This window comes from Ixodes scapularis, unplaced genomic scaffold (genome assembly GCF_016920785.2).
Source record: "Ixodes scapularis isolate PalLabHiFi unplaced genomic scaffold, ASM1692078v2 PGA_scaffold13__105_contigs__length_92229423, whole genome shotgun sequence".
In the NCBI taxonomy this organism is placed as follows: Eukaryota; Metazoa; Arthropoda; class Arachnida; order Ixodida; family Ixodidae; genus Ixodes; species Ixodes scapularis.
The window spans coordinates 23,126,922-23,142,776 of NW_024609839.1; the positions used below are offsets into that span (position 1 = coordinate 23,126,922).

General features: G+C 44.1%; 1 protein-coding gene across 1 annotated transcript in view; it reads right to left on the minus strand.

The window, feature by feature from the left end:
* Window positions 1–1,901: 1,901 nt before the first annotated feature.
* LOC115332176 (neprilysin-1-like) overlaps window positions 1,902–15,855 on the minus strand; it is an 82,377-nt gene continuing 68,423 nt past the window's right edge. Inside the window, exons 18-20 of the mRNA XM_029994532.2 lie at window positions 12,988–13,089; window positions 10,321–10,397; window positions 1,902–2,001 (exon numbers count right to left, since the gene is read on the minus strand). Of these exons, the coding sequence (XP_029850392.2) occupies window positions 1,902–2,001; window positions 10,321–10,397; window positions 12,988–13,089 (279 nt within the window). The remainder of the gene's footprint in view (window positions 2,002–10,320; window positions 10,398–12,987; window positions 13,090–15,855) is intronic.

The following is a 15,855-nucleotide window of genomic DNA, read 5'->3' on the forward strand; positions in this document are numbered from 1 at the left end:
GGCAGCAGCTTCTTTAGCTCCTCACGTAAGACGTCACGAAACATCTCCTGAATTCCAGTCATGCTGGAGCAGTGGTCCAATGCCGCTGGTGAGGAGGCAACTACGCCGGCGTGCCGCTGGTAGTGGGTCTCACTTGCCAGGATGGCACACTCTATGTTTGTCGCCTCGGTAACAAATCATGAATGGTCGTCGGTGGGTTGCGTTCGAGTCCACCGAAGATGTCCTTCACTCCACGCATCAGAATACGCAGCTTCTTTTCCTCGGTGGCCTGAGGGTCGGCGCGAGAGCTCAGGTGCAGGACGTCTTCTGTGAAGCTCATGAGGTTCTTATTAGGGCCCTGGGCCCTTGATTGTAGCAGATCTCCCGCCCCACCGGCGTAAGCTTTCCATTTTCCCGGGGGGGGGGGGGGGGGGGGGGGGGAGGTGCGTTATCGTTCCGCCAGAACTGGAGATTGAAGCTAACGGAATCACGCTGGGATTTCATTTCCCATGTATTTTGTCAATAAAGGCAACGTGGGCGTTATTTTAATTGCATGCCACTACTAGAAGCTCGTTACATGGCACATAAACAGCGTCTTGGTAAGGATGATGGCCCGGGCATGCTTTGCCCCCCCCCCCCCCCCCCCCCCGATCTCACCGGGGGGGCCCGAGCCCCGATGCCCCCGCGAAGTCTACGTCTATGTTCGGCCCTCTCTTCGGTGTTCACTGGCGAAGGTACGCGTCAGATCATTTTCTCAAAGGTCCCACCAATTGAGAAAGGCTTCGTGGTTTTTGAAACAGCGCCTTGCAGTACTTTCAAGCAAGAAATATAGGTTCTGCAGGCGCTGTTCGTCACTCCACCCGTTTTGGCGGGCCACGCGATTGTACTGGTTGATCCAGTCTTCAACGTCCTCGTAGACCTCGTCCACAAATGCAGCAGGTGTCAGCGGAGCGACGGGCAGAACGACGACGGGTGGGGTGGCCATGGACGGGATCTTCTTCTGGTTCTCGGGCAAGAGACCAAGTTCGGGGGATTGACCTCTGGTACGACGGCTTGTTCGGACTTCGGTGTCTTTGGCGACAAGTAGCCTTCCGGGGCTGAGCACGTCGCTTCGCCGGGGTGCCTTCGGAGGAGTATGCTTTACGGGCATACAATGCAATCCCCCGCACCTCCACCAAAATGTCACGAATGGCAAATGATGAGGCGGCGAAAACTGAAACAAACTAAACGTTTCATGGAAGAACTTCTCCCCAAAATAAAAAGAAGACAGAAGATATAGACTGTCCCGGGCTTTGAAGTTAGCGTAACAGCAGGATCGAACGCTGGGGCGAGACTGACTCCGGCTTGCCACGCCGGAGTCAGTCTCGCGCCAGCGTTCGATTTGTAGCCGCGTGAATCTTTTTGTAGCCGCGTGAATCTCTGGAACATTCGACCTGGAACGTCCGGCGCGTAGAACAATCGTAACTTGATCATACAATAAAGCTCTCAAATGGGCGAGAATGCCAAGTAGAAAGAATAAATATTACAACATCCGGCTGCCTGAAATCGACCCGATATCTTCCGCGCGACAGCCAAGCACGGTAACCATTCGGCCACGTACGCGCTCACTCAGCGACGCGCGTGGCAATATTCTTTGGGCCCCAAGGTGCCTCCAATGTGGGCTGTGGGTCTTCCAAGGCCAGCCCACTTTGCTCTAATTGGGTATGTACGCTCCTATATCGGGTCAAATACCAGAATAACTGAACAAATGCTAGTGCATACGTGATTGTAGTAATTTCCAATATTTAACAAATACTTGCCGTTTCAGTAATATAGGACATACTGAATATTCCTTGGTAATGTTGTCATGTTGAAATAAAACGCTAAACCCACCGCTGTGTTCTTTCCTGACTTTATTCTTCAGTTCTCAAGGAAGATGTTTATTACCAGAGCACGCATTTCTTTTCCGGATTCATCTTCTTACCGCTTCTGCAACTGAAAGCGCGTGCGAATTCGGCAGAGTTCATCAAAGCCACGTTCACCCTGTAAATAAGAAAACCATGTTTATACTCATTAGTATTGAAAATCACATATACCAGGACCCGCATTGAAAATAGTTTAATACAATTAGTCTTGCCAACCATATCACAGGATAGTACAAATTATTATCACCAACCATCAACGCTGTTAGCTTAATTTGTAGAGTACGTTGATATTTTGTTTTGAAGAATGCTGATAATATATAAATTTTAGCGTTCTCTTTTTACAAACTATTTTAAATAATCAGCAACTCCGGGGGCCTGGATATTGAGCAATGCTAAGCCTGTATTATATCAGAAAGAACTTTTAGTTTTTTTTGTTTTGTTTTTTTAATTCCATGTTCAACGATTTATTTGTGTCTTGTTAAAATGCTTAATGTAAATAATTCACGGGTTACACGCGTACGTTATATTAAAAAAAAACTTAAACAAAGAACTTGCTTCGCATCTCCCTTTTTTTTTCGAGTCCATAAGTACAATCGACACTGAGTCACCTTGCAGGACGTCTCAGCGTCATTATAACATTCATAGTTTGGTGTTTTCTGGCGTGCTGTATATTGCCGCGGATAAAAAAATTGCAACAGCGTAAAGTTGAAAAAAAAAAGTTTTAATCGGCCAACTTGTGCCAGCAACAAAAGACAGAACGAGCGTCCAGAAAACAGCAGCGAGCGCCGAGATTTCGGTGTAAGTGGCTGTTTATACACCAACGTCGACAAACAAAACGCGCGTCTGCGCAAACCGACGTTCGTCGGCCACTACGCCACGTCACGCTCTCTTGAAAAGCTCCCGGACAACCCGGTTTACCCTCCACAGTAAACCAGCGCGTCCCCGATGAACTGCCCCACTTTGCGCACGTTTGTCTCCGTGGCAACCGCGTCGACTCGCGCTGTGTATTTGCGCTTCCTGGTCGGCACCAATGGTGTAACCAGTAGGTGTGGTCCATCCGTGTCGCCTGGTTCTTCAAAGCAGCGATTCGGAGCAGTTTTAGAAAGCAATCCGATTATAAGGATAGCGAGTTCAAACCAGCAATTATTGGCCCCCAAATGTCGCAGAAATTTTGTTGTAGAAACAAGGGACTACGATATCGCATTCGTCGAAACTGACCACGGCCACTGGGCAAGTGCGCCAGAAGTGCAGGACACATGCGCGACAAAGCAATTCGATCCGACGTGCGAACCACCGGAGAAATGGCCGTTCCGACTCCCCGCATACGACAGTTGGAGACACATATGCTTCCGACGCGTCGTTTCGTTCGGTCCCGCCCAGCTCCCCGTGTCTTTCTACTAGGGATGCCGCGAACCACCCGAGGTTCGATTTCGAAAGGTTTCGATATTTTCGATTGTACGGAGATTCGAATTTGAAAAATTCGCAACTTTCAAAAATGTGGAGTATCGAATTCTAAAAGTTCGAAACTTTCACGGTTTCTAAAAGTTGGGGTTCGATTATTTCGAATATTTTTTTACTTGAGGTTCGAGAAAATCGAAGATTTCGAACTTTCCCTAACTTGAAATTCGAGAGATCGAATGTTTCAATTTTTTTTGGATCTGAAATTCGAAAACTTTGAACGTTTCGAATTCAATTATAGCCATAAAGTTCGATAAATTCGAAGATTTCGAATCTCTTTTTATATAAAGTTCGAAAGGTCGAAGGTTTCGATTCTTTTTTAGCCAAGTGAGCAAAGTTCGAAGTCCAAGTGAGCAAAGTTCGAAGTCCGGTTTTCGTGTTCCGCCACAGTTTCAGTTTCAAATAAAGGCCCGTTCACAATCTTGCGACCTGGCGAGACCGATAGAGACCAGACCCTTTTTTAAGCCTCTTGCGATCTCTTAGGACCAGCTCCGTTGCGGCACATTCAATCCTAAGAAGTCGCCAAAGGCTTAAAAACCGGTCTGGTCTCTCTCGGTCTTACTCGGTCCCAAGAGTGTGAACGGCGCTTAACGTTTTCACGCCTCACTGGTTTTCACGAAATCAGGTTTAGAAATGTTCGGGTGTGATATTTAGACTGCGCGAAGTTGGTCAGGCAATTAAATGGGACGGCGAGTGTCCCGGATGTGCTGGATTATTTGCCAGTGCAGAGTGACATGTGCAGATCAGTAATTGTGACCGCCAGCCCGGGGGGGGGGGGGGGTGTTTAACGTGCAATACGCTGTATTGATCACACGAACGATACTCATCCAGTTCGAAACGGCCAGGGGCAGGCAGGTGGTTGAGGCTTAGAACAACCTTGAAGCGATCTGGCAAACTGCCTCTCTGCCATACCCTCCCCCCCCCACACACACACACAGACACGCTGGTAGTAATCCGCTCGAACGCCGTCCGAGTGATGCTGGCAGATAATAAGTTTAGTTTGTACATGATGTAAAATCCTGATACTGGGAATGAAATTTGAAAGAAAAAGTGTAGGAAGACAGAAAAAAGGGGACAGGACAGCGTCTCAAACTCGGCTCACAACAACGTCTCAAACTCAACTCAGCTGAAAACTCGCCTCAGGACAGCGTCTCAAACGCAACTCACCTGAGTTTGAGACGTTGTCCTGTACCCTTTTCTCTTTCTTCTTACACTATTTCTTTCGAATTTCATTCCCAGTCTCGGGATTTTGCATCATGATCAACATACACCAGCTCGCCTGCAAGGGATTTTGCATCATGATCACCATACACCAGCTCGCCTGCACCTTGACAATTCTTTAGTTTGTGATTGCTTTGGAGGCCTATTTTCCGAGACGGAAGAAACGCCGAGCGAAAAGCACAGAAGCTGACACAACTTCAGGTCAAGGAGCGTTGTACCATACCAGTAGCGTCGGAAGAGGAAATACGGGGGAAAGAGGGGGGGGCTCCAGCCTCTCTCTCTCTCGCTCCCCCCCCTCCCCCCCGCAGATATTTTGGACTGTTAAAGAAAACATTACAGGGAAAGAGGGCATGGTCGATTATATTTTAATCTGAAATTATCTATGCATATGCATAGCTACTGTCGCTCTTCACTGCATAAAAGGTCGCGTAGATGGTCATTGTTAGAAACGCGTTGTCAGAAAGCGCTCCTCGTCACATGCTCGGTGGTTCGGAAGTTAAAAGCTATGTCTTTTGGACCTAAATAACTGTGCCATTGGTAAAAACTAATAAATAAATAAACATAACAATAAATGCAAAAAATAAAAAGCTGGAGAAAAAAAAACTCAAGAATCCACCTGAAGTGTTGTACTCTCGCATATTAACAGTCCCAGAACTACGAAACAAGTTTCTTCTACCAAAATGTGTACAGGCTAAAAGAAACATGTCCCAAAAAGGTGAAACGAATAAATAATATTATATATATATCTATATATATATATATATATATATATATATATATATATATTATGACGAGCCGATTTTGAACAATATTAGAAATCTTTTTCCTTGAGTTAATTTATTCCTCAACATCAAAATAACAACATATACATTATTTTGCATTCTGCAGATAGTACTGATATGTACTGTCCGTGGTCTTAATTTAAATGCGATGCCTCAAACAATTTCGACGAAAAAAATTACCAAGTTTAGGGCATAATTGCTCATAGATACATGTTTGGATATTTTATCGAAACTCGTCTTGAAGAATAGTAATCATATCTTAAGACTACACTTACCTAGGCTATACATAGATCATTCTTAAAAAGTTTAACATCTCTACCATAAATATCTTCGGCTATAGCGTGCTTCAAATATGGCACAAACGACAATTGTCAAAAACCCGTCGTCCTTCCTCGCTCCTTCGGGAATCTATTTCTTTAAAAGCAAGCATTCCAGACGATTGAAATAAACGGCATTGTCTTTCGCAAGGAATGCGGCGCCACATGTATGCGAGAAAACAAATTACGAATGTACCTCACAACTTGAATCCAAATGAAACCGCCCGCCCGTCTTTCGAAGTGCGACGGACTTCGAACTTTTACCCTAAATGTTCGAAGTTCGTCGAACTCTTGATTTTTCAGGAATCGGAAGTTCGACAATTTTCGAATTCTTTAGATTAATAAGTTCAAAAGTTCGAAAATTATCGAATTTTTGAGCGTAGGAAGTTCGAAAGTTCGAAAAACTTCGATCTTTTTAGTGCAAGAAATTCGAAAATTCGAAAATCATTGATTTTTTAGTCCATCAAGTTCAAAAGTTGGACAAGCATCGAATTTTGCAGCGTAATAAGTGCGAAATTTTGAAAATTGTCGAACTTCTTACTTTAGCAAGTTCGAAAATTCGACTTCCCTCGAATTTCTTGATATGGAAAGGTCGAAATATCGAAATATTTCGAACCTTTCGAATCGCTTCATTCGATCATCGAACTTTCGAATCGAAAAAAGTTCGCGGCATCCCTACTTTCTACGGATAGATCGCTGAAAGCTAATGGCTGTATTTATAACGGGTGGCACCTTGTGCCATCTAGTCTATAAATCAAGCATATGATTCCTCCCCTCGCTCTTGTGGTTTCTCTCAATTTTAAACAAACAAACTGTTTTAAAAAGATTGCATTTAACTGTACGTGTCTGAAGATTTTACGTGAGGTTAATTTTTTGCCTAAAGTCACTTAACCAGGATGGACAGCAGTGGACCTCAGGAGCCATGCCAGCAAAGCGAGCATTGCGTACAAGTCACGTGACTACGCACTTAGCGCATTACTACGTCTCTTCCGAAGTTCAGGTGACACTCACATGTCATTGGAATGGCTCGAAGCGTCCGCTGTTGTCCATTGTAAGATAAAAAAAAATGTATGTTCTGGTCTAGGCGGTCTCGATGGGTCCAAGAGGGCTGGTTTGCTACGGGCGTGCGAAGTGAGCAGCTCATTTTGTGCGTGCGGAAAAAACTCTATGGCGTACGTCGCCTTTAGTTCACGACGATGACTCGCGTGACGAACCGCTTCCATCCTATTCTCCCGATCGAGCTTCTCTTCCCGTGACAGCGTCGCGTTCGCGCCATCCGCGCCGCCATTGGCTGCGGCCCTCCGACAGTCGGACGGCGGGTGGGGCGAATATCTGACAAGTTGGTCGGATGCCGGAGCCGGCGACGCTCCGGTCCAACCAAACCTATCTTGACCGACGGTCGTTCCGAGAGTTCGCACGTCGGATCGGACACTTTTGACGCCCATGTGTTTCTCGCTTGAGTCTTGCCAAAGCCACTTTCATGAATCCCCAGAGATACTTCAATGGAAGCGAGGCACTCAATATTCCGGAGCGGCCTCTTTCTTACACATGGCCAGTGTACACTAATAATAGCTAGCCTTTCACGTTCTCTCCAGAGAGTGGCACCGAAGGGAGCGGACGTTGCCTCTATGACACAATGTACGCGTTCGAAATTGTAGCGCGACTAACGGAACCAAAACTAACTATGCAGGTGTGAGGTCCGTTTTCATCGCTTACACCTACCATCGTCTAAAGGTTGGGATGCGCGAGATAAAAATGAATGACTGAGTAAACAGTTCAGGTATGTTTTACTGGGTTTCTCGTTCTGGTACATTTGACGGCGTTTGTTCTTCCAATCGGGAACGGCTGCCGATGAGTACGACTAGCACATGATCAAGAATAGTACACTTATGAGGTCATTCCCAAGGATAATTAATTGCACATTTGTCCCGTCATCGAGCTTCAAGCTTTTGACAGCAGCACGTAGGAGTGCGTCCTGCTCGTTAGGCGTACAAAGTATCTAGAGTTAGCGCGTCGTTGGAGCGGTTCACATCCACGCAGAAACTCGCCGGCTCGAGGGGAAGTACGTGAAATACACACGCCAACACAATAACACGATAACATAACACAACATGATCGCCTCACACACTCCGACTGGCCCCGAACCCTCGACATCCCGATTCCTGATTGGAGCGCACGCGCGAGAGATTTTGGGAAAGCCACAGTCGTCGAGGTGCGGCCCGCGACGTTGCCAACAGAGCATGCTCCACTCCTGTGGTTTTTAACCAATGATGTTTCGGGGACTTCTGGATCGGTAGAAGGAATGGGGGACCCCATCCTCCCAGAGGAGGGAGTAATTCAACGATTACGATAAAAAAGATAAATAAAATTAACTAATTGAGCTCCCTTACTCAATCAGCGCATATGATTCGGTCTATTTAGCTTTGCGGGACAGACCTGATCAACGAAACAAAAGTGTTGCTCGGCTTGACTGCTGGCCTTCGGGGTCCCGAAAGGCCCTAGACGGCATTCAGAAACCCCAAAGTGTCCGCCGACTCCCATTTGAGAACCAGTGATCTGGGTCTTCGCGCGAGGCACCGACATACGCCGGGCTACGCTGCGCTACGCCACGTTGCGCATGGCGACCTAGACTGCCGACGCGATCGGGCGGTGCCTCTTCCAAGTTACGTCGGAGCATAAACAGCCCTTACCAGCTGGCTAGTACGAAAGCCTGTCGTCGTCGGGAGAGTGAATCGGCAAGGGCACACTGGGCTTCGTACCTATTACACTCAGTATCTCGAACATTCCATCTAAAGTGGTCGAGCATCGAACACTCGGAAAACTGACTCAGCAAGTAATTGTAGCTGTCTTATCTGTTACACTCGGGATAAGAATAAACGCGAATCTTCTAGAAGTAGAGAGAAGCGTTTCTTCTCGGTCGTGCACGCGGTAATTTGAGTATTTTGAGCAAAATATATATATTGTGCTGCTGTTTGGGAGCTTTCTCGTCGTCAGCATGTCGAGCGAAATCAAACGAATTTTAAGTTTCTTGCCCCACAATGAAATGATCACATTGAGTTACTGGTGGAAGGGGTACAAAATGAATAACAATGCATATAGTCGGTGATAGGTGAAGATTTAGTTATTGATAGGTTAAGAGTTCAGGGGAAAACGCCATCCACCTTTTCTTACTTGGGCAGGGCAAACGCGGGAGATGAGGTGAACTATTTTTTAGCATTTCCCCTGCCAAAGTGGAAAGAGGTGGCGGGCAGCTCCCGCTGAATTCCTTACCTGTCACCGACTAAATTGTTCCGAATTTCTATACAGTAAAAAGAATGAACCGTTTCCTCCAAGCCGGACGCTATCAAATATCAAAGACACCAAAATGGATAATCAAAGAGGTTACACTTCTGTGTCCTGCATTATGACCTTACAATAGGAGTTAAGCTGGAAATGTCGCCTTACCTAACAAAATTCGGAAAATGATAATAATTAAGCTACATGACTCTTTAAAATAAAAAAAAAACAATTATCTTTACAACAATAATGCGGTGAAAGAAAACCTTCAAGGAAGATAACAGATGAAACAAATAATTTAATTAAAATACTAAATAAGCCTATAATAATGTTATTTTTAAAAAAGGAATTTTGGCGCTGGCTATGACAATATTCAGTTGGATTTAAATCTACGAATCAACCGATGATAAACATAATTTCTTTTATGGGGAACAGCAGCCAAGGCTTAATATCGGTCGATCGGGCATAAGCCCGATCGACCGATATTAAGCATTGGCTGCTGTTCCCCATAAAAGAAATTAAGCTCGTTTTATAATTAAGCATTGGCTGCTGTTCCCCATAAAAGAAATTAAGCTCGATATTAAGCTCGTTTTCGTCACCGAACTCGCGTGAAATTGTTTCGTTTATTTAAGCAACCACGTTCGCAACCGCTTTGCGAACACGGTTCGGCCGCCAGTGTGAATACCGCGTGTCTGTGCCACGCCACGCGTGATTCACAAGAACGCGAAACCTAATTTAGTTCTGGGCAGACTGCAATTATAGTCCCGAACCATAGCCCTCCTCTATAATCACAAAGCCTGGGAGTTCGACAACGGAGCCATATCGGAGTGCGGGGATCTGGTAGCACAGAGCATCAAAGAGCCATTTCTCGGGGAGCCTGGATGTCAGCCCACAGCGTTTGCAACGACGAGGACCCGAATCACACTTGTTCGCTCGGGAGAAGTGTGTTTCGGCGTCTCGCCGGAGTGGGCCACCGATCACGTGTCTCTCCTCTCATCCGTTATCTGCCGCTCCACGTTTTACGTATCGGCGGCCGCTTCTCGTGGCGATCTGCCAGGCTTTGTCAGTATATAGGAGGCTATGGTCAAATCCAGGAACAGAAAGAAAACATGCACTGACGCTGTTGGTGGCTGCCTTGTTCTGTTTGTCGGTTCTGTTTTTGTTTTCTGCTTTTTTTTCTCGCGTTTAAATTTTAAATATTGTGAAACCAACACGTCCTTCGGGTTTTTCAGAGAAAAATTGAGACTTTATAAAATAAGTTTTTAACATAGTTATTACTCTGAGAGTCGTGTGGTTTCTGGTAAGTACAAGCTAATAACACAATCTACGAGGATTCGTTCGTTTGTAGTGGAACTAGCTTTTAGCTTGTAGAAATTCGCTAACCTGTGCCTTGGTATCGTGTGAGAGTTTGTACGAATGTAGTGGATCCTTGCTTCGGTAGTCATTTTGTTGCAGTACATCTGCGAAAAAATGAGTTGGAATGACGTGTGTTAATAGAAGCAAGACAAAATGATCAGAAACAATTATACGATATAGGGGTGCATTTCATTGACATAGCCGTTCCTAAATCTCAATATTAGCATGGTGAAACTTTCAATCGCAGCTCTGACGCCTCTGAGCCCAAGCATTGGGCTCAGAGGCGTTTATTAAGTTTAGTAGGGTCTCCAAACGTTTTGGCTTGGGGGCCAGGTTGGAACCTGTTACACTATCGAGGACCTGAAATTAGATATAACATTATGAAGGAGGAAATACTAAATAAATATTCATTTAAATGCAGAAATTTGAACTAGACCAAACACTCAAAAAGAAATGTAATGCGTATACTTTGATTTTAAATAAAATATTTGCCATTCGTTACATTGTAAAATAATTGTGACCCCGATATCTCACCAGAGGTAATAGACCGATCTCACCAGCTAGTTTGAGCACGCCACCGCTGCCGACATGCATCATGGGAGCTGTAGTCTTTCTGCACGCACGAAAACCCTGCTGGAGGTCTGCGCGAGCAGAGCTCAAGGCGGCATGAGCTATCTCGTGAACTAGTGTCTGCCTCCTACGAACTGCAGTTATGGCGGCGTCACGCATGCGTGGAACGCTTGGTGAGATCGGTCTATTACACAGACGTTAATACTAGGGACGACCAATATTAGCTACAAATTGCGCTACGGAAATTGGGGTCTCGGTGTCGTGAATGGCGAATGGTAGTTAATACTGATAAGACAGTACTACTCCAAATTTGAAGTAAGAAAAAAAGTTAATTTATGTACACATTGTGAAGTGTTTTCACTTGAAAAAAGTGACCTCATACAAATAAATAGGTGTAATAATTGTAGATAATCTAAAATTAGGTAAGCATTTCGACATCTGCTGTTCTGCAAAACATGCGCTGGGATATTTAACATACATTTTAAACATGCATCTCCGAGTTCTAAGCTCTTGGTATATAAAACTGTGACACAACCGGCACTAGAATACTCCAGTGTAATGTGAGACCCACATAAAAAAGAAGAGCATTTGAAAGGTTGAGACGGTACAAAGACATGCAGCTAGTTATATAGTAAGTAGATAGAAACGAACTGAATATGTTAGTGCTATCTTGCAACAACCTGGGCTTGCACTGCTTTTTAATCGGCGCAAGAGTGCAAGAATAAAATACATTTTCATGCTGTACCACGTCTTTTAACATTGATTGTATCCAGTATTTAAAGCTTCGATTGACTCGTTCACTAAGAAATAGCCACGGCCAAATTATCCAACCATTTCAAGGCAGAACTCATGCATTGCATTGTTCACTTTTTCCTAAAATGATAAAAGAGTAAAACCTTTTCCCACAGAACACGGTAAGTTGTGCTTCCCTTGTAGAATTCATTAACAGTCTAGGCCACTTGCACAACTTGTAATTTTTGAGACTACGCATGTTTTCTTTGTTAGCTGCTACAATTTATTTTGTACGATTTGAAGAGCATTCTTTTTCAATGACTGTGTAACCACGCGAGTGATTTGTTTTGTAACTAAAACAGTGATGCTTGATTTTTCATGTATTTATGTATTTCCTCTGCTGTCATTATCCCAAGAGCGGTTGATAGTATCCTTAAATAAAAAAAAATAAAAAGTGGCCTTTTTAGCTAACACCTAAAACGAGTAAATTTGGCCGGCCTCAAATGTTATATTCTCATTGAGTTTTTCCTTTTGCTCCACTTCTTTTCGAAGCACAACTTAATCATGTCTCACTAGTTTTTTTTAAATTTTTTTATTATATATTTGTGTTTCACGTCTGATGCCCTCGTCTTCCTCTTTCAATCACATATATCAGTTGGGAGTGAGCTCTCTGTCCTTCGTGTTCACTTCTTTTCCTCTCTGCTTGTGCACTGTACTGATATGTGGTATACTAACCAACTAGCTCAACTCTCCACGTTACTATGGTCAAATATATTTTTTTTTATCTTGAAATCTCGTGCGATTTTCCTAAAGTTTGCAAACATTAAACACACAAGTCTACTTTGATGAAAATTATCTGTCTTTTTGCCCAGCTCGCTTGTACCTTTTCATTAAATTATCATCATAATGTTAAAATGCAGGCCGATCACTGGTGTCAGCTGTTAACTTCCGTTTGCACTATTGTCGTCTAAATCCTGGTTAGTTCAGTTGGTAGAGCTCTCCCTTGTTTGATACGAGGACCAGGGGGATTTGTCCAGTCGCGCACCAGTCACCTAGCTGTGTTTGGAGATTTCTGTTGGTCCTTCGTCCCACTTGTTCACCTTCACCAGGGATTATTATTGTGTTTATAACACCGTGAGATGTTTCTCATGGCGCCCTGCAACGATTTTCTTAGAACGTTTGCGCACATGTTACAATTTAAACATTCAGCTGAATAATTTGTGTTAGTTAGCCAATTTGAAGCATACCAAAAAATATCTTGACTTGCTCTATAGAACTGGGAACAATACTGTGTTTGCTTGACACCCCAGAGAGTCACAATATTTTAAAGCCTTCGCGAAATAGCTGACACACCCGGTAGTTGTAAAGTCAAAGTCGAATATTTTGGCTTACACTTCCAAATGAAATAAAAAAGAGCTGCTCTGCAGTGTATTTCTCAAGTCCAGGTAGTTTCACTCGGCTTGCAGGAGTCCGTGCCATTGCATTTTCTAGAGCCTGTAACGTCATCCATAATGTGCAGTAAAGTGAGCAGTTATAGCTGTTTTTAAGCATATTGTAACCTGTCTTGCATATCATGCTCTCCTATGTGAAGTAGGCTAATTAGCCATACAAAGAATATATACAGGTGATAGCCTATAAACAGCCATATAAACAGGTGCTAGCGTATTACTTAAATCAATTAATTGTTGCTTGTAATCTTAACTAAAATATGCCTAAAATTTATATTAGTCATAGGAACGCAGTGTTTCACAACAATCCCTCTAATTTCTCACCTAAGCTTACTTACGCCTAAAAATAGCTATGCATTGAAAACAAAAGTTTACACAAACAGGTAAATGAGCTGTAATATACAGAACATTTGAAGCAGATGATTGATATTTATCTTACAATTTTTTGTTGCAGTGTCAATAATGTAATATCACCAGCGGTTGTTGCTCTTCATGCAAATCCAATTACAAAAAAAATGTTAACACAAATACGTAGAACAAAACTTACGATCTATAACTTTTCGGCTTTAATTAGTTCGAGAGTAAGAAGTGTATTTGAAGTAAAAGTTGTGCTATTTTGTTTTTATTTAGGAAATTTACAAGACGGGTGATGGAAAAATCATATTGGTGCAGAGCTCCCCAAACTCAACACTGCCACAAGATTGTCCGGTTTTTTAACCTTGTTCTATTTCGGCGTCTAAAAGCCGAACTACGTAACAACATGGTGAAGGTGTTGCTCTCCAATCGCAACCCAGCCCGGGGAAGACAATCCAGCTGTTGCAGTGACCAATTTAGTTTTTGAGTAGCCAGAAAAAAAAGTAGTAAAGTTTGTAACTTAGGGGTGACTGTACCTTTGAGAAGCACTGTACTATCCCGGACAATATGAGCTCAAACAGTCCTTCATCCTTACCTTGCTTACCTGATAGTATCTCTTTATGAGCTGTAGAGAGATGTAAATTGTATTGAACTAACACCAACAAAGGTGAACGGCCTGCATTTTAAGGTTATGATTAATTCAAAGGTGCAACCGTGCTGGACAAGAATGTCGATAATAATCTCTGAAGAAGGGGAACAAGGGGGACAAAAGACAAACAGAAATCTCCAAACACAGCTAGGTGACTGATGTGCGAACAAAAAAAAAAAAAAACCCTGATCCTTTGGAGATTTGTGCTTTTCATTTGTCACCTTTGTTCCCCTTCTCCAGACTGTTTTCGTCATTCTTGTACAGCTCGCTTGCACATTCGCATTAATTCCATTATCATAATATTCTTAAAATGCAGGCCGTTCACCCTTGTTGGCGTTAGACTTGTAGCAGCTGATAAAACACATTTGATCTACTGACGTCTAACTCCCGGTTAGCTCAGTTGGTAGAGCGCTCTCCTGGAAATGGATAGGTCCCTGGTTCGATATCAAGACCAGGCGGATTTTTTCGCTCTCATATCAGTCATATACCTGTGTTTGGAGGTTTGTTTTTGTACTTTCTACCCCTTGTTCCCCTTCTGGAAAAACTATTTTCGCCATTCTTTTCCAGCTCGCTTGCACCTTTGCATTAATTTCATTATCATCAAAACATTAAATGCCGGCCGCTCGGCCATGTTGGTGTTAGACTGGTGGCAGCTGATAAAACCCGTTTGCTCTACTTCCCTCAATTCGTACAGCGCTCCACTAGAATGGAGAGTCCCTAGTTCGATACCAGCACAAGGCGGATTTTTTTGGTCGCATACCAGTCACCTAGCTGTGTTTGGAGATTTGTGTTTGTCCTTTGTACCCCTTGTTCCCCTTCCCTAGGGACTATTATCGCCATTCTTGTCCATGTCGCTTGCACCTTTGCATTAATTGCATTATAATCATAGCCTTAAAATGCAAGCCGTTTACCCTTGTTGGTCTTAGACTGGTGGCAGCTGATGAAACCAGTTTGCTCTATTGACGTCTAACTCCTGGGTAGCTAAGTTGGTAGAAAGCTCTAATGGAAATGGAAAGGTCCCTGGCTCGATACCTAACCCACGCGGATTTTTTCGGTCGCATACGAGTCACCTAGCTGTGCTTGCAGATTTGTGTTTGTCCTCTGTCCCGCTTGGTTCCCTTCTCCGGGGATTATGATCGCATTCTTGTCCAGCTCGCTTGCACCTTTGCGTTAATTGCATTATCGCCCATTCTTCTTTCTTTTGGACTATGCTCGGGCTTTGTTGGCAACTGCTCCGGGATTGCCACTTCACCTCTTCTGGAAATGCAGAGGTCCACTCTTGCTTTCATCGGATAAGCCAGCATAAGTTCGGCAGGGGACGTTCCGTTTGAATGCTGTGTTCTGCTGTACAAGAGAAACATTTGGGCAAGTCGGAGCTTGAGGCCTCTTCCCCGTGTTTTCCTGAGGCCGGCCTTCAGTGTGCGAACAGCTTTTTCTGCCATGTCATTCAATGATGGATGAAATGGAGCAGTCCGGAGGTGTTTGATTCAGTTTCCCTGGACGAAGTCTTTGAAAGACAGACCAGTAAAGGCAGTTTCATAGTCGGTGACAATGCACCATGGCAGTCCGAACCTTGCGAAGCTGTCACGTAGGTCTTCTACGGTTTGTTCAGATGTAGAACTTGCCACAATGGCAACTTCGAGCCATTTTGACTTGGCGTTTACTAACACCAACAGCACCCTTCCCTCAAATGGTCCTGCAAAGTCTTGATGTAGACGCTCCCAGCATTCCTCTTGCTCAGACCAAGGCATTGGTTGAACCTTTGGTGGCACCCAGGAGTTCTCGAGGCACTCTGAGCAATTTCCAGAG